Source organism: Ctenopharyngodon idella, chromosome 9, assembly GCF_019924925.1.
Source record: "Ctenopharyngodon idella isolate HZGC_01 chromosome 9, HZGC01, whole genome shotgun sequence".
Taxonomy (NCBI): Eukaryota; Metazoa; Chordata; class Actinopteri; order Cypriniformes; family Xenocyprididae; genus Ctenopharyngodon; species Ctenopharyngodon idella.
The window spans coordinates 29,118,560-29,145,089 of record NC_067228.1 but is presented as its reverse complement, the minus strand read 5'-3'; the positions used below and the strand labels follow the sequence as shown (position 1 = coordinate 29,145,089).

At 36.8% G+C, this 26,530-nt stretch overlaps 1 protein-coding gene across 5 annotated transcripts in view; it reads right to left on the bottom strand.

The window, feature by feature from the left end:
• The window catches only part of myo1b (myosin IB), an 84,788-nt gene that overhangs the window by 54,093 nt on the left and 4,165 nt on the right, over positions 1-26,530 (bottom strand). For all 5 annotated transcript variants that reach the window (XM_051905892.1, XM_051905893.1, XM_051905895.1 and 2 more), the window contains exons 2-3: positions 21,369-21,509; positions 16,971-17,086 (exon numbers count right to left, since the gene is read on the bottom strand). In XM_051905892.1, the coding sequence (XP_051761852.1) occupies positions 16,971-17,086; positions 21,369-21,494 (242 nt within the window). In that variant the 5' untranslated portion in view covers positions 21,495-21,509. The remainder of the gene's footprint in view (positions 1-16,970; positions 17,087-21,368; positions 21,510-26,530) is intronic.

The window sequence follows — 26,530 nt, the reverse complement described above, 5'->3', positions numbered from 1 at the left end:
CACCCTTACTGCTCAGGGAGAGAGTACGGCTTTCCGATATTCAAAGTTGACTACAGCTCAAACTAAAAATGGCATTTGCTTATGTGGTGGTTAACACATGCACACATACATATGTGGTGGATGGGTGTAACAAAGAAAGAATAGATGAACATGCCACAAAAAAAATACATCACTTGACATGTCTCAATAGGGGGGGCGTGACCTAAGTGTGACCCTGAATGGATGGAGTGCTGTTGGGATGCCATTGTAGCACGAGCTAGCTGTGGCCAAGGAGAGCTGTTCCACACGAGCCAAAGCTTGTTTATCCAACCCCGTGGCAGGAAATGAGGGAGAGGGATTGTGAACATGCTGGGAGAGGGGTCACCTTCAAATTTTGAGAGCCAAAATAAATAAAATTATATGATGCAATCTGGTGACTATACAATGGTCATAACTTAGCACAGTATAGCGCGGCTGACTACCTCAAAGCTTGCTTGCTTCTACAAACTTTACAGAACTTTTTAAATGGATTTAATTATTGGACCTTTAGAATAAATATTTATAAAAATACATGTTAAAAAAAAAGTTTGCATGTGTTTTTATTGAGTATCATATTTGATACATTAGGCTTTAATGGCTTATGCAGTATAAGGATAACATGGCGCTCATCCTGAAGGAGGAAAAAAAACAAACAATTTTATTGCAAAAATATGGTGCAGTTGCTGATATTTATATTGTATTTATATGATCAAAAAGTAAGATGAAATTCTGATAGCTTGTATTGTAAATCAATAAGATATTCATAATAGTATAGCAGAATATCTACATAAAATGCACATAAATATTAGTTGTCACTCCCACTCTTAAGACGATATTTGCAAAAAAAAATATATAAAAATAATAATAATAATAATAATACTACAAACTATCAATCAGACAACAGAAGGCATGTAGTAGATTGTGTTCAATGCGTTTTTCAGCAAAGTTTTGGTCATGCTGATAATTCAGAGGCCTTAGAAATTTGAGTATCAAATATGATAAATGTTCTTAAAGTTGTTATTCTTATGAAGAGTGAAATAAAGTTGGACATTGCAAAACCTACACTCTAAAAAAATGCTGGGTTAAAAACAACCCAAGTTGGGTTGAAAACGGACAAATCCAGCAGTTGGGTTAAATGTTTAACCCAACTATTGTTTAAAAATTCCTATATGGCTGGCTTAAAATGAACCCAAAATAGGTTGGAAATTAAATCAGACAATTACTAGAGGCAACAATAATAATCAAAAGGTGAACATTTATTAATAAGCAATTTAATAAATGTTTATTGTTTAATTATTGATTAAACTTATTAATAAATGTTCATTAAACAAACATGTTAATAAATGTTAATTTCCAACATACTTCGGGTTCATTTTGAGCAAGCAATACAGTAATTTTTAAACAATAGTTGGGTTAATTAAGACGACCCAGCAGGTTGGGTAAACATTTAACTCAACCATTGGGTTAAAACAACCCAATTGCTGGGTTTGTCCATTTTCAACTTGGGTTGTTTTGGGCATGGCCAAAGCCAGCTTATAGTACTTAAACAGTTGTAATTTAACATTTATTAGAGAGAAGCAGTCAAGCAACAGGAGGATCTACATACTGTAAGTGATTTTGTGTCTTTTCTAGTTTGATTTTAGCGCCGTGTCGTTGAGATTGTTGGAGTCGCTGTGTCGTTGGAGACAAACTGTTGAGATTTTTTATCAAGCAAATGCTTCACAAAGCGATATGACAGATGGCAACAGTTGGTAAGGTAAAATTAAACTGTAATATTTTAAAGGCATGGCTTAGTGAAGGGTCAATTACTCCATTAAAACAGCAAGTAATTTAACATATGGCTAGATAGATAATTTCAAACAAGAGTTTGTCTGATTCCATGAAAAAAAAAATGAAGGTCAAGTGTAAAGTCAAGATGTGAAGTCATTGCTGCAACCCTGAGAAACCAAGGAAAGTCAAAGCAAGAATGTAAACAATGAGAAAAGCAAACACTGGCTGAGGCCAAGTTCATGACATAGCATAGTTCTTGAGATGTGACAATTACAAATTATAAATCCATACAGGACAAAAGCATGATACTTTAATATTTGGAAACTTGGCACACAGATAAAGTCCTACAATGTGTGTTTTTTTTAAATGCTGGACAAGCAGTCAATGATTTAAATATTTATCTCTTACATATTTACATATTAAAAACATACTAAAAAGCGAATATGAATGCAAAAGCCCATCAAACTCCTATATCGATTCACATTTAACTACAATTACTGACTTAACTGGCTGACAAAAGTAGTGTAAAAACTTTTATGTGCATTCAGATGCATATCTATCGATGACGGAGGGGAGGTGATTTAGTTATTACACAACCTGAGCCAGAACAAACAGAGCTGACATATTCAAACTCTCATGCAATTCCATAGAAGGGACTTTCCAGTTGGGAAGTAAGAATTTTCCCTCACTGTATCCCTATGGCCCCATAATACTCCAAACCAGTTTTTTTTTTTTTTTTTTTTTTTTTTTAATAAAACATATACAGCTTCGGATTGTAGGCAGTGAAAACTGCAGGAACAGAGGCGGTTTGCTTTGTGTTTCACTGCCTAAGGATCAGAGTAGGTGGCCACAATTACATGAGAAGAGAAGCTTCACACTCTACCAAAGAGCAAGTCTGCCAACGCAAAGTCCAGAGTTCATCTTTCTCTGTGCTAAAAGCCACCACTGATAACAATAATCACACACACTTAAATGTCCATGTGAACATTAAAAGCTATTTGCCGACACTTGTTATACAATATTAGCTGTAAGCATGTGTGGGATGAGCAACAATGAACGAGAGTCACTTGCAGCTTACAAAACTGTGCTGAAGTGATAGTGAAGAAAATTATTTAAATTAAATGCAGAAAGCATTTTTCGGTCCTTTACAATATTGTTGCTTATCAGATTGTAAAACGTGACCTTGGTAAGATCTTGGGTAAATGCAAAGGCAGATTATGCGACATCAACTATCATTTATGTACGATATACTCCTTAGAACTTTGCTCATGATTGACTGTACGATCAATAATAGTTCTGACAACCTCACTGATGCAACAAACTGAAATGGTACCGCACAAACCCAAGCAATTTACATTTCACAGTGTAGGGAGAAAGTAATGGGCTATTTTCTGTAAAACCCTGGATCGTAAAGGGATTCTGGGAAAGCAAACAACTGTCGTGGCTCTGTAAACAGCAGAGGTAACTGAACATTTCCTTATTGCCTACATCTGTACAAAAGCAGCTGAAGAGACAAAATGTGGTACTGTAGGTTTTCTACATTGTCATGCAGCAGCTATGATAATTGTATCGTATCCATTTTGTGTACAATTGTTTTAAAACATCTCATTATGATTTTTTTTCAGTGCTGCTTTGAATCTAATGCACTTTGACTAATGTCTATTATATTGCCTGAAAAGCAGATAAGCTATCCCTTTAACAGTAATTAACTTTTTTAACATCATAGTTTCTCTATCTGGTCTGGCAATGGAAAACAGCTCCAGGTCTTGGCTTGTCAAACACAGCTTAAAGGTGTAAATAACAAATGGGGTTTGGTTAGGCTTAGCACAGATACCCACTTTTTTAAAATTATTTTCATTTTATTAAAACTTTTCTCCCTTAGGTCCACTTAATTCTTTTTTTTTTTTTTTTTTTTTCACTAAAAAGGTCAACTTATTTGAATTTTCTCTGACTAACAATTAACCCTTTATGACCGACGTTTGCGTGTCTGTTTAAGAGCCAATAGAAACTGAACTGCACGTTCAGATCATGCCTCCAACATGCTCCTGTTGCGTTGTTTTCACCCTCTAATGAGTCTGCACAAATTGAGTTTACAACAAAAACAGCACACAGGCGTTAACTGAAAACAAATATGTAGATTTCACGTTGCGTTTTTGCTCATAACTTCAAATGCACAGATCATAGATCATGGCACATCACTTTTTACAGCAGATTTTCACTATTAAAAGGAGCCCAAAATCAACATAATCCATTATGTCAACCACGAGATATTACTTATGGAGTGATGTAGCATGCTTGGCTAAAAACATGTCTCTCGTCTTTCCAACATGCAATGTGTAATCCAATGTTCCCGAAACAGTCCATGCTTGTTTTCCAATGTAGAATAACACGATATGTATCATTTTAAATCTTAGAAACTCAGCTTTTTTATGCATCTAAACATTTTGACAAACTCTTAACAGGTGCTGAGAAGTCCCTATAAACCGAAGTGAACCACCTACCAATGAAAAAAATAATCATATTTTTCAAAACTACTGCTTGGATCAACACAAAATAGATGTCATTTGAAAGCTTAGAGTCTGAACTTTACAATGCATGTAGCCAATTCGATTAACTCCTAAGTGGTGCTATTTGCTAAAAAATAGAATAAAATGGTTTTCATAATTATTTAACTAAAAACAAACGTAGATTTCAGGTGGCATTTTCGCTCAAATTCATGAAACATGCACAGATCATAGAAATGGCACAACATTATTTACAGCAGATTCTCATGATTAAAATGAGCCCTAAATCAACACAATCCATTGCGTTGATGAAGATATTCCTTGTGGAGGAACAATTTTAAAGAATGCCTATTAGGGGGCATAACAAAAAGGCAATCTTGGTTCCAAATGCTCTAACTTTTGATTACTTTATGCTATCAAAAAGTGTTCTATCCAACGATACCTACCTTTTGACTCATTTCTGAAGTTTAGGAGTTATGAGTCTTTCCTTTTGTGCATGTCACTCAGAAAGAAAAACACTCTAAAAACACCTTCAGGTCTTAAAGGGTTAAAAAAAAAAAAAAAAAAAAAAAAAGCTGTTTTTGAGTGCCCTCTTTTGATTTACTCTTGTGTTTTAGGGGCTCCATCCTTCTTTGCAAAGCTGCATTCCATTGCAACAAATTCATAAAACAATCTGCAATGAAATGTGCACTTCATACTGTTAGGATCAGACTGAAATGATCAGAAATCTTGTTAAAATATATTTCAGTTGCTCATGTCTAACACTGGGATACTGGGAACTGCAGAGCACACACACACACACACACACACAAACAAGGCTTGGTGAACTTTTTAAACTTGTAACTCTCATTAGTTCTTCTTGATTCCTCATTATACGACCCCTTTAGGCTGCAGTTTCAGCAAGTTTGTGCCAGTCTGGAGTTTAGGCATAGGCGTGATGAGAGAAGCAGACATCTGGCCCACACCCTGGATGAAACCTGCCTCCTGCTTCCCATATGTGTGTGAGATGTGGCAGTGAGAGACTAAGTCAAATAAAAGAGTCTCCTGCACACACAGCACTCCCCAAATTCACACTCCTGCAATTTGTGGGAACGGGGTGATCATGATCTACTATTGATGATGATGACCCCTGATTCTGGGTTGAAATAATGATTTAAATTTTAAATCCATCCTGTAATTTCTACATCCATTTCTCTGCTTGTAAAGATAGTCATGCAAAGAGACACACCCTACACTACAGTAGTAAAGGCTAATGTTATAGTACTTAGATAATCAACACAACATAAAAATACACAAATTACATGTACACCCAGCCTGGCCTACAAGTAGGAGTAAAGTGCCTGGATAATATCAGCCTGAATTGCAGTTTTCAACCTCAAGGAAGGCCAGACCGCCTTAACCAAAAGGTGCAACATGGCACAACCCAAATATGATTCATTCTCAAGGAAACAAGAAAAGGCTCCTAAAATGGACTTTAAAGCACTAGAAGGTAGAACAGTTCACCAAAAAATGAAATTTAATCATAAACTAAGCAATTAAATATTATCTTAGATAATCTTTTGTACATATTACAACTGATATTCGTATGCATTTTGCCTGCTATACTGTTATAAAAATCTATCAGCTATCAAAACGTCATCTTACTTTTTGACCATATAAATACTAGCAACTGCACCTTACTGTTGCTTAGTTTGAGCCTCTGAATAAAATTGCAGTTTTTTCTTCAAGTAAGGGTGCTATGATCAGGATTTTTGGGGCCGCTCACCGATTACTGCTCACTGGAAGCAGTATTGGATGATACTGATTACCGAAATAAATAATAAGCCAACTATTCTTAACAGCAATGTATTTTCAGTATAAAAAAATAAATAAATTAAAAATTAAGAGATGAGAAAGTATCATGAATTGACAACTCTTTATTTATTGGCAAGCAACATATTCCATTCCCTCTCTTAGAGGTGATTAGGAACAGCTTAGAGCTTAAATATAGCACTCCTGTGTGAAAAGACAAGCTTTACAGGCTGCTGTCGCTTTACAACCGAATGCACGGCTCCAAAATACTGTTACGCATGCGACTTATTTCCAAACTGTTTATCTTCACTTAAAGGTGACCTATTATGACCCTTTTTACAAGATGTAATATATAAGGCTCATGTGTCCCCAGAATGTGTCTAAAGTTTGAGCTCATGTTTTAACTGCCTATTTTTGGGTGTGAGAAAAAAAATGCTCTGATTATGTGTGTGTGCCTTCAAATGCAAATGAGCTCGTGCTCCCCGTCCCCAAGCTCGTGATTCCAATACACGGAGGCATAAATAATACAGGAGAAGCTCACACAGCGAATATAACTCTCAAAATATATTATCACAAACTGTTCTTGATGCAGCATATCAGATCACGTAGGTATGGCATGTATTTTGTGGATGTTTGCCAACATTCGATTCTGAATGAGTTTGATTCCTTCACATAGCTTTAGTAATCCTGAAGACATTCAATTGTGTTTGATCAGGGTTGTAGCTAAACTGTGCAGGACAGCTGCACTCCAGGACCAGTGTTACTGGTACACCGTTGTTGCTTGCGAAAACAATATGACGGCACCATAGGTGGAAACTTACAGATTAATGGCTGGTATTAATATAATAAGATCCCCTTCCTACGTAACTAGGGGAGCGGAATCTGAACGGCTCGTTTTTGTTTTTTTTTTGTTTTGTTTTTCTCCACATGCTTGCAGAGAAAGGCTTACCAAAACAAAGTCACTGGGTTGTCCTTTTTCACATTTTCTGGGTTGGTAGATGCACCGGGGACCCGATTATAGTACTTAAATAAGGGAAAAAGTCAGAATTTCATGATATGTCCCCTTTAAGACATAAACATCAGTGTTTAAAACAATACTTACCAAGCTGGGCATTTTGACATATTCCGGTGTGAATTACCTCGTTTAAGGCACGAACCCGAAGCTCAATTAAAGTTCACTTTGCTTGTTCTTGCTCCACTTCGTCTTGGAACGCCAGCACAGAAAGCCGCTTGGGGAACACTATCACTTTCAAGGCTTAATGCAGTTTTAATAACACTTTTTTTTTTATTAGAGCACATCCTGCAGTTTAGGAACAGTACGCTGTATTTTACGACAATCACTGATTTGGACGTTAAGTTTTGGCTTTTAGGGAGGAACGAAAGCGCACCGTTGTGAGGAAAGAAATGCACTAAAATCACATAGCCCTACTTTCTTGTGGCCATTGCTGTAGGGTTGCTGTCAACCAATGTCTCCACTCTCTGCAAAGACGTTGCAAATGTATTGTCCTTTTCAGACACCTGATTGAACTGCCAGACCTGTGAATGTAGTGAAGCAATTTTAGCTGCGCGTAGAAAAAATTGTTTCGCAAGTTTTGCGTCATTTGATCAGCCTTTATAGAGACCACAGATTAAATTATATCAAGCTATTATCAATCGGAGCACCCTTATCTTCGAGTACAAGCTCCATGATCTCACTGTATCATACAATATGACCTATAAATCATATATGACACAAAAAAAAAAAAAAAAAAAAAAAAAAAGCAAATTTCCTCTTATAATTTGTCTAAAGGTTCAGTAAACTATTCTATTTAAAAAAAAAAAAAAAGTGATTTTTTTTTTTTTTAACTATTATTTCATTTGTCAGAATTTAGAGGGTTAAACCCATGATGATCAGGCAATTCCTACAATAAATATCAACAGAAATCTAAAAGCTACTGTGATTAGATTGATGGCTGAGTGCCCTGCATGGATGAAAAATCCAGAGTGAATCTGCCCCGATCTAAAAACCCCAGGTGTCTGGAGCTTAATTCTGTCAGACTGAAGAACATGTACCCAAAACATGAGCCAAAAGAATTGTCCACGACTCTGAAAGACTGCTCTCGTTTGAGTCTCTGCTCCACATCCTTTAGCAGGTCAAAGGGACCCAAATGCTTTAACTCAGGTCCTGCTTTGTGTATGAATGCACTGGTCATGGGATATGAATGTTTACTGTTATTTTCATAAGGGTCACTAAAACAGGAAATAAAAACAGTGACCTGCAAATCATCAATGCAAAAATCCACACTTTACTGGAATATTAAAGGTTTGGGAATCGCTTAAAGAATCTGCACCCAGCTAAATGGCTCCTAGACAAGAATGGCACAAAACTATCAAAGAAAATTTAATTGACCTTACGACAGATATATGAATGACAGCCCAAAGATATCCAATAAAAATACTGCACTGAGAAGCCTTTTTGCTATCCATCATTTTGTCGGTTAAGCTTTAAAGGTGACTAAACTGTCGAACAAACTTTTCTGGCAAATTCCTTTGACTATGGTAAAAAGGTGTTTCTATGGCATATAATTCAGTTACTAGGTATCGAGAGTGGTTAGTCAATGGAGTTTTGTGTATTCCGTTCCCAAAATCAGCCAGTAATCCCGAAAATTTTCACTTCTGTGATGTTTTCTCCATTAAATAAAAACAAAATAAAGTATGTGAGTTTGGGCAGTTTTAATTAACACTAGATCCAATTTAGGTGAATACATGGAATTTTATTTGGCAGTATGCTTCATTACATTATCTAAACATTTGCTTTGTGTGATACTATGACAAGCTGCATTTAAAGTCATTTATTCCAAAATCATCAGGTAACCATTCTTGCCGGGTGTGCTTAAGTAGCCTAATCTCTGTTGTAAAGTCAATTGTCTATCTATTTATCTTTTTTCCAAACAGCTTGTCCTATTTAGGGGTCCTACACTGGGATGCTGGAGCCAATCCCAGAATCTTGGGGTTGTAGGCAGGAAAACACCCTTGATGTGGGGCCAGTCCATTACAGTGGCTTCCCCGCCATGGTACATTCTCTCTGCAAACAATGACCTGGTGCTGCTCAATAGCAGAGTGCTGAGAGGTCCCATTACATCATTACACAAAACGTAATACAATCCACCCCCTGAGACACAGCGGCTCAATCTGGGCACGACACACTGACCAAAGCCCCCATCTGCAACACCATCTAAGACCCCCATCTTCTAGAAATGAGATGAGGATAAACACCTGCCACCAACTTTGTCATGCAGATTGCTAAAAAGACCGTCAAAGCCACACATGGACACTGATTGGCTTATAGAATGTTTAATGTCAATGTATAAAGTGATGAATGCTGGCTAGTGCATCCAGCGCAGTACAACATTATGGCTCTTTCCTAAAATCTTTCCCAAATCCAACCTAACTGAAAGGGACCTCATAAGTAGGACCCAGACAGAATATTCAGACTTTCCCACTTCGTTTTCTGTGCAGATTTTGAGGGAAAATTGGAATTCAGTGCAATGGATTTAAACCTGGTAAAAAGGTGTTCTGGAGGTGCAGATTCAGTGTAGACCAATTCATATGTAAGTGTTTTGGAACACACTACATTGGCAACAACTCTGTGTATCGTTCAAGCGCTCCTCATACAAAGCGCAAGGGAGACTTGACTTTGTTGTTAGCATGTTGCTAAGCTAAATGCCTTGGTATATACACATCATAAAAATACACAAATATTGGTTAAAATATTTGTCATTTTTCAATATTTATCACTTGTCATTTTTATTTTATGTTACTGAATGACCAGCAGGTTTGGAACAGGGCACATAAATATCACTTTAATGCTACTTATTATGCTTTTCTCTAATCAAACACAATTAGGCCTAATAGACTGAAACACAGCTGCAAACTCTCACTGCTGAGAGATGAGCAGTATTGGGTAGCAGGTGCAAGCAGGCCAACAGGAAACAGAAGACCCCAGAGGGAAGAAAGGGCCACCTAGTCATTACATATGGGCAATGACAGTGTTTCAAAGATGTCTGGACAGACAATGCTTGTCTAAAGCATTTGGCAAAGCTCATCCATTTAATTAAGACAATGTGTGTGCTGTGGTTAAGGATCAGGTAATGAATCACCAAGCCTGTGGCAGGGCTTTTCATGTCTAAATGTCTGTTCATTACAGAGGTCCTATTATGCCCTTTTACAAAGTCTTGATTTTGTTTTTTTGTGTACTAGAATAGTTTTTCATGCTTGATTGTTAAAAAAAAGCATTATTTTTTCAAATATTACACATTATTGCAGCACCTCTCTTCCCAGTCAAATGCACTGTTTAGTTCCTGTTTCAGTGAAGCCCCTCCTTCCGAAATATGAAAAGTGCTCTGATTGGTTAGCTGGCTCAGTGTGTTGTGATTGGCGAACCACTTAGAGCGTGTTCCAGAAATGTCATGCCCCTTACCAAAACCACGAGTTTCTGAGTTTGTCTGTCTTATGAAGGCCAAACAAAGGGGTTTTGGAACTGGGGTGAAAAAAAACAGTGTCTCTTTGACATGGCAACAACGCGCTACTAAAACAGGTCTTCATCTTCACTACAGCATCTCAACCAGGCCTCGCCCCCTTTTTTGCGTATTCCGTGGGTGGAGATTATTTAAATGAGTGACATTGTGACTTCACAAGATCTGGAGAAAGCACTTTGTAGTCCCAACAAGCCTTAGTAGTTTTTGAAAAGTAAAATATCTCCCTTTGGAGTGGACTTTGAGCTTTGTAACCTTGCAGATCTTTTTTTATGCTCAAACAGCAACATTACAGACTAACTGAAGTTGAAAAAAGTAAAAAGAATGTAATAGGACCCTTTTAAAAGACTAGTTCATCCAATAAATGAAAATTGTTTCTTTATTTACTGCTGTTTGTCATTCCAAATCCATATGATGTTTTGTTCTTTACAAAAGAAATTTAATGAATCTGAATGTTCCGTTGCGTTCGTACTTGTAAAAGGTTTAACAGACATCGAAACGTTGTCATTTAAGAATAAGATCACGTGGGTGTCTGAATCGACATGTTCCTGAGAACACTTTCAGGCCTGAATTATAAAAAGCTCTGTTTAGCAAAGCTAAAAAGCACAATGTGCTGAACACATGGGATACATTCTGCATGAATCTCAGACGGAGATGTCATAAAGACCATTGAAGGGACAGTTCACCTTAAAGACGAGAATTCTGAACACAGACAACCTCATTCACAGTCTGATTCCACTGAATTGCTCTTACAACACACAGATGGCCACTAAGCCAAAGACAGCAGAGCAGTATTTGGAAGGGAGAGGTGACACCAGGGCTCTTGAACCATGTGTGGTTGCCAGAATGAAGCGTTTCACACTCACCCTAGGTCATTAACTAAAACCATCTCAACACCAAAGTTCAAGCTCACATTCCAGCAGTAAGATAAGATCCAATGCAGAGTATTTCCAAACATCCTATCGAATACAATTTTAGCCTTCTGATAACATACACTATTTATCTCCACATGCATGAATTTGCTCTAAAGCAGATGATTTATGAGGGTAACTATCACTTCAACCAAACAGTGTTTATCGTAATAATAATAATAATAATAATAATAATAATAATAATAATACATTTAGCAAACTTTTATCCAAAGTGATTTACAATAGAGAAGCAATTGGTCACAGAGTCAACTATATTCGTAGTTTACAATGCCACGTTTATAGGAAACAAGTTAAATGCAGAGAAAAGAAAAATTCTTTTTTTTAATTATTTTGATTTATATTTACCAATATAAATCAAATAGGGTTAGGGTAAGGTGAAGGAAGGATTTTTATTCTCCCAATAAGGCAGCATCTATTTAATAATTTTAATAAATATAATAATTTACACTATGATATTATTGCATCCTGTTAATGTACAAAAATACTGAGGTGCAAATAGTATCTGCCAATATAATGTATAGATAGCATCTAATTACTATTTACTCTTATTGCAAAGAACTGATACTTTTACATGGTGTAAATAGAATCTGTGCTATTTACATTAGGTGAAAATAGCGATATCGCAAAGAAAATGCTGCTATTTTCACCTAGTGTAAATAGAATATATACAGACACTGATGTGAACATTTTTGAGTGATGACTGACAAATCGTTCAATCAGAATTCATTGACACAGGATTTATTCTCATCCTTACAAGTCACAAATCAAGGAAGGACTGCAAAATTAGTCTAATCAATAAAATACAAGGCAAATCAATATTAATGCCATATTCACAATATTGCTTAAATTTTGTATCCAACAAAATCATAACAAATTTAACAATAACAATACAGCAAAATCATAACACAACCCAACTCTGAAGTGAATAATAATAATAAAAATACACCATGAAATTACAGAGTTGGATTTCACAAAGTAATATCTTACCATTTTAAGCGCTGCTCAAGTCTTCTCTCTGAGCTGTCCTGTTAATTAGACCTCTTGTGAGGGCACATAGCACTTGTTAGGATATAGAGGCAACCAGCAGATGTGTGTCACCTCCAGTGAGCATCTTTAAACACGCTACCATTTGCCATGATTAGTGAGCATGGTGGTCTCAGCCACTTTATCTCCAGTGCTCGGACCACCACTGCTCAGCTACCAGCTCCAACAAACCTCTAATGTTAAGAAACCCCTTAGAGATAATACCTTTACAATTGATTGTTTAACTTCAGAGATTTATTGCAACTGGACACGTCCTGTTAAAAACAGGTAGGCATATTAGGTCAAAATGCCTCAGGCCCATCTGCACACACTGTCCTCTTCTAAAAACACACTATAGTAAGTTATACATGATTCAAAATCAGCAAAAATAATGTGGTCTTAACACAGGGGAGTCATCGCATGGCTCTGCCCAGGTGGTGTATAATTTACGGATAGCTTGAAAATCTTAAGTCATATACATGAATGAGTGCTTAGCAGGATAAACTGACTTTGGCTACTTTAATTACTGCTCTACTTAAAGCAACCATGCTAGCACCTTACAAATGCCAACCAGTTTTTATGCATGTGTATGTTTGAACCACCAGAAACAGAAGGAAAATAAAACAAACAAACAAACAAACATGGGTTAGCTAATTCATTTCCCAGTTTGTAACATTTAAAAATGTCTTTGTAAATGTGTACATTTTGTGCTTTTAGCAGAACCAAACATAATTGTGCAGACATAACATAGGCATAACAATGGAGTTTGGAGTGGACTATCATTTTTGCAAGTCTTTTTCAAGTTTGGTGACACTACTGGAGTACAAAAGTACACACTTCACTTTTAACTTTTTCTTTTTTTCGAACCCGAGATTTAAGTGTGCAAAGGACTTTTATGTGGGCTTGTGGATCAGCTTCTAGAGATGCCTTCATCTTGTGTTTCTTTCATTTCATTGGGTTCCTCAGCTAACAGAATGGCCTTTCAAGCTGCTAAGCTTGTACTTGCCATTGGAACAAAATAAGCTTGTTTGTGCATGACAAGATGAAGATCTTGAGGTTTACTTACCACAGTGGATGAAGAGCAATCATATAACTGCACTATACAGCAAATACACTCAAAACTGACAATATAAACTCCAACGGTCATGAACAAGCTGTTAAAATCAATTAAGAGTTGCATGATCTCTTAATGGATAGGAAGAGATGATTAGGGAAGCACAACTTCCAAACCCTGTCATAGTCTCATCTTACAAAAGATCTACCACAATAACCCCAAGCAGATGGCCTGACTTGGAGATTAAGATCGAATTATGGAGTCTTTTACATAGACCTCACTTAAAAAGAGAACCTCATAGTCTTTGAGGAGGACCTAATTAAAAGAGACCTTAATCCAAGCCTCTCATCCAAGATAAGAATGATTCTTAAGTCTAAAACATAACTATGCCCAGGGTGTCCAGTCCTGCTCCTAGAGGGCCAATGTCTTGAAGAGTTTAGCTCCAACTTGCCTGGAATTTTCTAAGGTTGCATCTGAAATTGCTCCCTATGCCCTATTCCCTATATTACTCCACTAATATAGTTCTAAATAAGGGTGTCCAGTCTGGCTTCTGGAAGGCCAATGTCCTAAAGAGTTTAGCTCCAACTTGCCCCAGCACACTTGTCTGGAATTCCAGTAATATAGTCTGAATGAGCGAATGAAAACTAGTGAGCGAATTCAGACACTGAGTGTGCCAGAAGTGCTTTGCATGGTAGTGCAAAAGTGCTAGTGCATGGGTATTCTAGGGGCTAGCCATCAAGTGTACATTGGTTGTACACTTGATATTTAGATTCATTATGGAGAGCACTCGATAATATCCACCATGGTTTCGGATACCACTACAAATAGCTGTTCCTTCAAATAGTGTACATAATGGTATAGGGGCAATTTGAGACAGCCTAGTATCCTTGAAAACCTTAGTTGTGTCCCAAATTACAATCTATACACTATGCACTTATGCACTATGTACTCAACACTTTATATGAACTTTTTAGCTGTACAAAACAGCTCATTATGCTGCTTGATATTACAAACTGGTATTTCTTACCATATTATTTTAATGCATTGTCTTAATTATAAACACGCTGGTTTGTAGCGAAATGGTTTTACAGTTTACTGCACTTTCATATTTTTCTCGTTATTTCCCTATAGCGGCTAATAAATCGTAAGTCTCGCACATTCACAAAAAACACCTTACTTCTGCGTTGAAATATATGGTGGATAAGGTTATTTTGTCATTCAACATCAGAGTCTGAATGGCCCTCCTCGTTACGTAATTAAAGCTGCGTCAGAGTGTAAGAAGTGTCCAACATTCCACTTCATTTTTTCAGTTAATTAAGTGCATCATTTGGGTATTTAAAGTGCACTTTCTTTTTAGAATTTTCAGTGTGAACACACTACTCACACTGTTTATACTACAAAACGGCATAGAATAGTGTACAAGTACATAAATTGGGACGCACCGCTTGATTCATTTGTTCAGGTGTGTATAATTAGAATTGGAGCTAAACTCTGCAGGACAGTGGTCCTCCAGGAGCAGGACTGGACATCCCTGTACATGTAACATGTATGTGCTACACATTGTTGCATTGCAAAATACGTCTGTATGACGTTCATGATGCAACTAAGCATGCATTGTATTCATAGTGTTGTTGCAGGGGGTAAACTATTTTCAGTTTTCAATGTCACCTGACTGCAAAAGCAACTGCCCATGAGAGGGCTGATATCAAATGGCACACTTGCAGGGGGTCCTGCACCAGCTGAGCAACTGCCATTGAAATCAATGGGAATGATAAGACATAGCTTTCTTTAAGTATTATACACCTTTATGCCACAAGATAAAAGACTGGCTATATGACACTAGGCTCTTCATAATATTTCTGAAAATGATAAAACAAGCACAGACTTGACAACAACTTACTCAAAAGCTTGACAGCATTTTGAGCACAGAGGCTCTGGGCCATTTCGCTACTTCCCCTGCCTGACTGCTGTGTTTACAGAGGTGATGAGGTGATGATCATAAATACAGCCTATACGGTTTGTGCTGTTAACAGAACCGGCTATGGCCCATTGTCCCAGGACGCCTGAATGTATGAGCCCGGGAGGCCTGTAAACCCAGAGCCATCTAAGAGGTCTGCTTCTCAGGCATGACAGGAAAAGCAGCTGCCCTGGAATGAGCTCAGAGCCTGGCTTCAGATCAGAGAAGCATCGACCTTGACATCACTGTAACAGCGCTAAGAGTAAAACATATGAATATGGAAGGATCTAAGACTGAAGGAGAACTCACATTCCACAGAAAATATTTACTTAAAGCAGATCAAATGAACATGATGAGCTCAGAAACAGAAGAGAGATCAATTTAGAAACACAAGGAGAGCAAACTATTAACATACAGGCGGAAGTATCAAAAGATCATAAAAAAAAAAAAAAAAAAAACATTGGGAAAGAAAACACAGCTGTACACAGCTGTTTATTTGAACTTTTTCTTTTCCAGGGGAGAGTGTATAGAATGAGTAGGAAAAGCATACTGGAACAGCCATTCCATTCTCAATGGCTCTTGTTTTGAGAGTTAGACCGGGCCATGATGTTTTTCAGAGGGCAAGTGTGCATCTGCCGATCAAACAAAGCAGACTGCTTTGTTTTGATTTGGCAGTCTGGTCAGGCGGCTGGCAGCCCTCTAGAGAGACAGATGGTCATTAGCTAGAGCAGGACAGGACAGCGAGCCACCCCTCCCCCACCAGGGCTGGACATCATGTCTCAGGGGTCGAGTGGATAGAGTAGACTCGGTTTATGCACAACTACTCTGCAAAAGCACAAACGTGACACTGCTGGGGAAATTTCACATTATTATTGATTAAAGAGCTTTATAAAAGCTGCATGGCTTTTCCAACCATGTGTATTCATGTCTGAACCGATTTTCTCAAGTTTGTGCTCTGCCGACCAAGCCTAGAAGAAACTAGATAGTGACTCTGTTGAATAGTGCTCCCAAAAGATTAAAATCTTTGCCGTAATTTATTGCTAACTTTAGTGCTAAAAAGTAAATGTTAAAATAGGCAGAAACAATTGAAAAGCTAATAAATTTTCTGATTAATATCCAATATTGGCTCAAAATAAAATATAAAATAGCAAACTAAAATAAATAAAATAAAACAGGTTGTTTCCCTGCCTATGACCCGAGATGCTAGGATAGGCTACCCTACATAGGACAAGCAGTTTGAAAAAATGGATGGAAAAATATTATGAAAAATAAACAATTAAATTAAATTAAATTAAATGCTTGCAAACATCAGCCAATAACCAATATGGTGCTGACATATCGTCTATCCCTCATTGTGTGAAATCATGCGACACAGAGATCAATGGATGAGAAGGAATCTAAACTCACATGTGTGGACTGAGCTCATAGAAGTTCCTATTGCGATACTCCTCCACCTTTTCTGCTGTGTAGATGGGCAGGGACTTGTAGGGGTTCATTGAGATCACCACACTGCCAATGTATGTCTGTGGAGGAGAGTAAAAGCAGCAATGAATCACTGATCAACAAACAAGAATCAAGCATGAGAATTTGTAAAAATACATGATATGAGAAGAGACAATATATTCAATGTACACTACAGTATATAGATTAATTTTGGTACCCGAGTGTTGTCACCGCACACTGTATATGCATCGTCAAGCCAGTTGTAATGAAAATAGCAGTGTGTGCCCATTATGAAAAATATGGTAATTGTGAATTTTCACTTGTACTGGTATTGTGACAACCCTAAAAGTTCACTGTATTTATACTTGTCAAATCTAGTTCATCCCTTGCTGTGAGACACAGACATCAGCAAGCACATTTTCTGCGTCATTCTGTCGTAGGAACAGTGACGGCAGCAGTGTAGGGGAGTAAAGCTACAATATGCCTCCGTCTGCACAATCCAGATGGGAATTCCTGGGTATTGTTCAGACAGGCGGGGGGCCCGCAAGCAACTGAACAAGAGAACACAAACAAAAATGTTCGGAATCTCAGGAAACATCAACAACACAGGGTGATCAAAAGTGGCCAGTATGGACAATGGTGTCTGAAGTTGTCCATTTCAGAAGATTCATACAAACACTGAGTAATTTATTTCAGCTTCTCTTTCTTTAAGTCTTTCTTTTCTTCATTCTACAAATACAATTTTCAACTTATGACATTAAAAGCAAATCTCAAATTTCTGAGCGACCTCAGAACAATGTCCATTTCTTGCAGCCGACTTCAACCATTCATTACAGTGAGTGTTGCAAAGGCTTGCAGCTGGAGGATCAAGCCTCTCCTACTGCAACACTACCTATTGTTAAGGTGTTCACAAGAGGCATAATAAATGCCTAAGATGTAGAAAACAAATGTAAATCCACAGATAAAGTGAAAGTTGAAGGTGGAAGAAAAAAATAAACATAAAGACAATCAAGACATACACTACCAGTCAAAAATTTGAAGTTTGGACACATTTGGACAATTCCAACAACCGAATTTATCTTAAAAGGCTTAAATTCCTAAAATGACATTTGTAGACAAATATAATTTGTGCCTATATAGGTATAATTTTATAATTACAAAATTGTAAAATATGAAAATAAAAAGTACATAAATAAGTAAATTAATAAGTAACTAGCTAGCTAAAAAAATATATATATATATATATTAACTACATAGAAGAAAAATCAGGTATCAAATGGTCTGCATACATTTTAACTCATCCAAAACTGTTATTTACTAATTATTATTACTACTAAAACAAACAAACATCCATTAAGCACATCATGAAGTTGGTTAAGTGAATGTGATCAGAAAGGAAATCTAGATAGAAGTTGGCAACTTTGAGGAAATAACTACATAATTCCCATAAATTGATGTTATTTCATAGCTTTAATGACATGGAACTTAATGTTTGGTTTGTCCAAACTTTTGAATTGTAGTCTAACTTATACTTGATATGGATGGACCACACATAGATAAATCAAACTTATTTCAGAACAATCCTTCTTTCACACAAACAGAAGAGGACTAGCATCTCTTTGTTCTATGAGGAATATGATAGAATCCTCCCATTCCCAGATGGATTTAAACACTGTCAACAATGGTGACATATGGGGCATTAGAGATGTGACGACTATCAGTGCATTAGAACAGAACTAGGCCTGTCTAAATTCAACTGGCCCTCAAATACATCTGAATGAGACCTAGTGCATCTACATTTTGGCACAAGCAAATGTAGATGAATAACGAACATCACTAAAAGACTGAGCTACACAATTACATGTTCCTTAACACTTAATGTGCAAATACACACATATTCCCATTAATGCATCTGTTCTTTCTTGCAGCCAATTATACTGAGCAAAGTTTAATGATGTCAATAAATACAAGGACATTTGTTTCATAATTCAGCTCTTATTGCAGGCTGTATCTAAAACTGGACCCATCACAGTTTTTTTCATGGCATTGATTAGATAAGGAGATAATTCTCTGTGATTTCCTTTGTAAATTTAGTATTGGTGGAATGTAAGTGATATGATGGACAGTGATGTAAGCTCTTGGCATTTACATAGATGATACTGAGAGTGGAGACACTCCTAGAAAATTCATGAGGCGTACAATATAAGCTTAAAGGGAAAAGTTCACCCATTTATTCATTAGTATATTTACCCAGCTTCATGTCATTCCAAATTTGTGAGCTGTTATTTTATTCTGACGAACACAAGGAGGATTTTGATGAATTGTCTTTACCCAGTTCTTTTCCATAGAACGAGTTTGTAACAAATTGAAAAATAGTGCACATTGCACGGACCACTTTTATGACGCCGTTTTGTCCTTTCTGGAGTTCAGTGAACCGTCATTGTAAGAATAAGAGCTGTGCAAAGACTGTAAATTCAGCTTGAGAGTGACTAAATAATGACAGACTTTTAATTTATTGTTGATTTGACTAGAACTTGCTAACAAGACAAATAAGTTGCACAAAGAACATATAAATATATTGTGGTCTGTCTACATAATTTTGTTCTGGTCAGCAACGTTCTGTGTGATTTGTAGATTAAATTACAAGGCTAGAGGTTGTATTACAAATGTGCTACTGAACATTGAGGGTTGTGGGTAGTTAAACTCAATTACAGACTAAACGCACTCATCAGCCATTTGTGACTAACTACACAATTTTAGCCTTTTATTACTGGACAGATTATAGCTCTACAAAATATAAGCAAGTCTTTATAAGGGTCCATTTTAATGGTGCCACACAAAATGCAAACCGGCCATTCAGCTGGGTCATTTAATCTTGATATTTCCTGATACTGAAATCAAATTTTCATGAGGTGTGGTGACTATAACACAGCAATACATTTGGAACATGTTTCATTGATTTCATTGGCCCACATAAAGGTAAATCTAACAAAATCTTTCAAGCACATGTTTGGGGCTTTACAGTTTATGACTTGGATACTCCGCCAAAAACAAAAAACAAACACCTGTACGTTTTTGATTATCATCTCTATCGTGGTCATGCTCACGTGACTTTGTAGTTCTACGTCTTCATGAAAGTTTATTATTTGCATGCGTTTTAAAGCCATATCAGTTTAAATGCCTGAAATACGTTTTTTTTGGAGCACTCTTTCGCATCTTATTGAACTTGTCAAATTGAAACATAATACACACACAAATACACACAAGGTTATGTCAAAAACACACAAAGTTCACATAAACACAGTGGGTTTATGTCTGTGAATGTAAACAGCTGGGAAAGAAATTGCATGCGTATATTAGATCTGTGTATTAAAGTGACAGCAGCTTAATATACAGTACCTACTGCTGTCTATGCTATTAATGTGAATCAAACAAAAGAAAAACAGAAAAATCACTCACTGCTCTGGACTGAAAAACTTTAGTAGCTTTAATAATAATCAATTGTTTGAAGGCTCTAGCGTGGAGATAAACATGTACAGCTCACTCAGGGAAGGAGCTAAGCTACAGAGCCGTTTCTGTCGCCATTTGTGGGCAGGGCCTATTCCACTGTGACGTTACAATGGAGTGCAGTCCTAAACAACTCATTATGAGACACTGTTTCTGATTTATGGAGAAAATAACAAATGGAGTGGATGGATGTTTACCATTATACGGTGGTTGTGTACACACAATGAAGACACATAATTATGTTCAAAATCCATGTACAAGTTAATTTTGCATAATAGGTCTCTTAAGAATGAAGTGTGTAAGTCTTGCATAAAATAACTGACTGTTTTCAAACAGGTTTCCTCAACACTCACACTATCTGCCACTGGTTGGACAAGAGACAGCCAGATGACTTGAGGCAATTTTGCTGTGTCAGACAAACAGAGCAATGCTCTAATAGCGAAACAGTGCACAGCGCTTGTTTGTGCCCTAAGAAAAGAAGTAAATCCTCAATTCTTCTTGATATCCATTAACATTGCATATTCTGATTCATTAAACAACTATTTACCCATTAAATGGACCTATTTTATAGCTTGGTTGGTTGTTTGTATTCAGCTGCTTTCAAGACCGAGTCCAAATGAATGGGAAAGACATGAGAGAGGGGACAGAACAATGAGAGGACTATGATTTACAGTGTGTTCCTCTAACCTCTCCTATTTATTTGTGCAGTGGGAACACACTCAGACTAAACTTAGAAACTCTTGATGTGATGTGACTGTCTGAAGTAGTGAAAGCTTAAAATTGAAAATATGTCCAAGGAAAAGGAAACAGCAATTGTTGCATAATGTTCTCAGCATTGGTTTAAGTAATACTTACATAGATCTCGTTGTGATCGAATCGCTTCTTTAGATTCTCAATGAAGGATTCTTCTGACAGGGGCTCAAGGAGGACCATATCGCCCACCCCTATCATATTGTCGAGAAGTGATGTCTTCACCTCCATTTTGGACAGCACCCCCTAGGGAGAAAGTAAGAAAATTACATATCAGATAAACGGTAGACCTTGACTTATACGTTAACTCCATTGACCTGTGTTTGTTAATTCTTTCAAAATACATTAACAATGCTATTTACACTGACAATGGCTTGAATATTCCACTTTTTTTTTTTTGGAAACTATTGTTTCACTGACCCATCTATCCCAGCATTCTACGAGCTGTCCTTCCAAGGTGCATTAAAGCTAATGTCCGTTCATATCAATAAAACTTCATCACCTTCTTGCACTTTTAAACTAAAATAATGCAAATAAATTATGTATTTGCAAAGCAGCACTTGACTGGATCAGCATGTTCAGATCTGTTCAGGACACTATGAACACAAGATATTCCACTAGGAATTATGTAACGAAAGAATCTTGTCTCAGCTGATGACCCATAGATATTCCCAAGAAGTTTATTGGGTAGTAGAGGACATCAAAATTCAGCTACTTTCTCACTAAAGAAGATGAAAGACAGAAAAAAAAAAAAAAAAAAAAAAAAAAAAAAAAGCACTTTATTTGAATGTTTAATTTAAGAAAACCCATCATGTATCATTAAATTGCAATTTCACAGTTAAACTGCTAGGGATGGCAATTTTTCCCTTTTCTGGTCACTAATCCAGGGACTTGAATGCCAGTCGCATTCAGGGCCTTGATACCAGGCTTTACTGAGCCCCTAAACCCCCTTTGCACTGTTCAAACAAACGGGCAATAGCAAAGTGTAGTGCTCAGCATAAAGCTCCTCCAATAGGGGCCTACGTTTTCACTCCCAGCTCACCCGGCAAAAAAAACAAAACAAAGCACCCAGCATCGACAGTCCTAGTCAAACGTCAGCAATGAAACAAGTCCCAAATAAAGGGAAGACAGTGTGATACATTGTGGTTTGTTGATAACATAAACATGTGTCATTTGCATGCACCACACAAGGCATGACTAAAAATAAAAGTTTAATGTAAATGAAGGATTAAGAGGTGAAAGATAACAGCAGATCTTAAACTGCTAAGCTTGTCAGTATTTAGGGCAGAATAGGTCATCAACATTCAGACTTTGCTGCCCTGATGTCAGAAATTAAAAAGAGCCCGAAAACAGACTTTTTTTTTTTTTTTTTACTTTTTATCCACTTGTGTACTCAAACAACATTACATTGACAACATTACATTTAGCAGAAAATATTGTACAACAGAAAAAAAAAAACAACAAAAAAAAAACATTGATCATCTTGCACATCATACAAAGTTTCACCCAATCAAATGCTCTCTCTAGAAGGAAAATGTCAATATATAGTATAACAAATCGCGAATCACAGCTGACATAAGTACGACTCTTTTTTTTTTTTTTTTTTTTTTTCAGTCATGAGCATGCTGATATGTGCCACCTATACTTCCTGTTTGAACATCTATTCAGAAATGGGAACATTGATCCTGGAGGACCATTGTCCTGCAGAGTTTAGCTCCAACCCTAATTAAACACACCTAAAGCTAATCAAGGTCTTCTGGATTACTAAAGTTACAGGCAGGTGAGTGTTTTTTTCAGGGTTGGAGCTAAACTCTGCAGGACAATGGCCCTCCAGGATAAAAGTTCCCCACCCCTGCATTGTAGTGTAGTGTACACACACTGCCATCACATATATTTATGTTCAAACACCATGTAAAAGTGAATTTTGCATAATAGGTCCCCTTTAAACACATGCAAATAATAAACTTTAGTGATTGCGAAGAACTGCAATGTCACGTGTACATAACCCTACCGCTGCATTGCTAAACATGATGTGAATGCATGTTACTTTGTACAGTATGTTAGGATGCAGGTGCTGAACTGCAGCTGATTGCAACCGACTGCAACTGAATGTGCACTGTAGCAAGATACTACAATCTCTCTTCAAAAGCAGACCATAAAGACATTTTTGTCATTGTCATTTTAGATGACATTTTTATCATGTAAAATCATGATAATTGCACGCCCCTACTTCGAATAGAATTTTATGAAATATCGTCAAATATTAAATAAGAGAAATCTAGATCTAAATACAAGAGATATCTTGTTAGATAACAAGAGTACACTACAGATCATACTTTTCTGCCACATTTATGCCATTTCTGCACCCTAAAAGTGCCAAATTCATTTAAAATTTAGTTTTGCCTATGATACATTTACTTATATGACCCTGACAGCTAATAAATCACAGTTATTTCAGCCAACTGCTTAGGAATCAGGATAGAACAAGGAGCTCTTTAGAACCGTTTTTTTTTTCTTTCTTCTTTTCTTTCTGTTTTAGATTATCTTTGCTGTCGAATAATAGTGGGGGAAAACCACCTATCTCTATGTCTAGCTCAATTTGTGTCTTGGCAACAGCTGTAACCTAGCAGCCGGGGATTTAATCAGCTACCTGTGAAAAAGGACAAAGGGGAAGACCACAGACTAAAGGTCAGACAAGACTTGGAGAAACCCTGGATGTATCCAGCGGTTCCGAGTAAAGAGAATAATTCCAGGGCTCACTCTCCCCACTGCATAGCAACTCCTGGCAAAATCTACAAGTCTAACTAAATACCAGCTGCTCTAGGAGGGTAAATTATTAGCCAATAAACACTCTCCTCACAGAAAAGGTGTTTTTTTTTTTTTTTTTTTTTTTTTTTTTTTAAATTCATGATCATCAGTGCTTATTGGTAAAGATTTGGTTTCAGAGACTTTTTTTTTTTTAAGAAACCTTGTTTAAGCATGGCATTTACTGTTTATTTTATGTTGCACGTTTGCCACATGGCACAAATGGACAATTTATATTGTGGAATTTATACAGGAAGACCAGAACAACAAGTCAGGAGGAAACCAGGTAATAAACAGGCACCACCAAATATGTGGTATTAAATCTGCCAGTGATGGGGTGGTATGTCTCTGAACATAACATTTATTTCAATAACACCTTTTCTAGCAGGAGAGATTACAGTAGGGAGAAACATCAGAATGTGAGTCCCATCAAAAGTGGAAACTTGGAAATGGTTGTTCTATTAAAATGTCCAAAAGCGTGGTGCAATCCTCAGCAAGCATGTGAATGTGTGCTGGTACCCTAGTGGCCCAGATTCCCTTCCACTGACATAACTACATTGAAACAGAATTGGAGTACATGTACCATATATTAAATCCTTCAGTATCAATCTACAGATCAAGAGAGGAAGGATTACACTTCCTGTCAAGGACAGCACATCATGTTTTTTTTTTTTATTATTGTTATTAATTTTTTGAATGACATCGCTGCAAAGATTGAAAAACTCTTTAAAGCTTTCTTGTTTAATTTATTTATTTATTTTTTTTTAATTTGTATTGAATTGTATATGATCCAAACAGCAAAGATTTCGGTTAAAATAGATATTTGCCAATGTTGCCCATGTGAATATGCATAATTGAAAAATGGACATAAGTCATGGCTGTGCAGGCTGGTTTCAGGTTGAAACAAGTCAAAACATGTGTCTTTTGACTATAAAAATCAAGTTCCCAGATTTCAGCTTCTGTATTTCCATGAAAACATGACTGAATGTAATGTAAATGTAATGTAAACTTACTATATTTGTAATGGTATTTCTGCTGATCTGGGCAAATGTGTGAATATGATCATTTTAATGTGTTTTTCTTTCTATAATGCGTGTCTAGCTTTACAATCTTTCCTTGTCTCGCGATCTGATTTAAATTTCATTAGCAAAAAACTGTTAACGATATCAAATGCATTTTCACAAATGTATATTATGTTCTAGGCAACAATGGCTATTTGGTTTAATGTTGGTTCTCCTAAGATATATATTGAATATCGTCAAGAAGATTTTTAGCTATATTGCCCCACCCTGAAAAAACATCCTATTTTCACTATTGCAAAGGAATTATTGCTTTAAACAAAATGGGCCATGCATTTTCTATACAGTGCATCAGGTCAGGCATGCTTTCCTGCTCATAATTGGATGCAGTTGATGTGCATTAGCAAATAAAGGCATCATTGTTGAAGCCAGATTTCAGAATCATCGCATAGAGCTCCCCACAACTCTTTATAAATCCATCAGATTAAGTCGCATAGTATTTTTAGTTACATGACTGCCCTAAAAATGAAGCCACCATGTGCAGCATCAGCATTAGTATTTCTCTGGATTGACTGCCTGTCACCTTTCTGAACTAGCCCAACCCCAAAACTCTGCAGCTGCCCTACATTTCTAAGTGCAACGCCAATAATGTATAATTTAAAATTCCTGGAAGCGAGCCACGTGTGATTTCGGCACACGGACAAGGCAGAGCAGAAAGTCCCTTTTTTTAAACCTCCACCTAAAACAACCAGACAGACATACACTAAAACAACTGAGATCAAACAGACCCTCCATTTACATTCTAGAACACATTTAAGTAAATAGGATTCAGCTCAGTTTCAAATCAATCCATGCCCTTTTGCAAGCTAAAAAAATCTGCAAATGCAGAACCAAAACTTTAACCTCACACTTAGTGATGCCAATGGAACAAGTTAACAACATAATAGGGTTTAATCGAGTACAGACCACTGAATAAAGGGCCAGACACATGGCTGGTGATGGCAACTACAGCTGGGCTCCAAATGAACCGATGGGACAACACCATTGTGGCTATTTGTGAGTACTTTCAAGCATGCTCAGTGACCTGAAACACTGCTATGCGAGTCTGCACCATTTCCAGGGTAAACCCTAGGATTGACTTTCCACAGTCCCACGGGAGCCAGGCTTGGCAGACTAGAATGCATCCCTGAATCACATCTTTGGGACATTTATTATTTAAAACAAAAATAATAATAGTAATAAAACTAAAATTTGTGTGACAAGCTTACTGTTGGTTCATAACTCGTCAGCAACTAAAATATTATGAATTTCTGCTAAGCCACCATAAAAGCTTGCACATGTCCAAAATAAGCCTATGAAGATGAACAGCTTTTAAAGAAATGCATTTTAAATTCTCAATCACAAAGTATAGGCTTATATTTAAAAGCATCAGCATCCTATAAA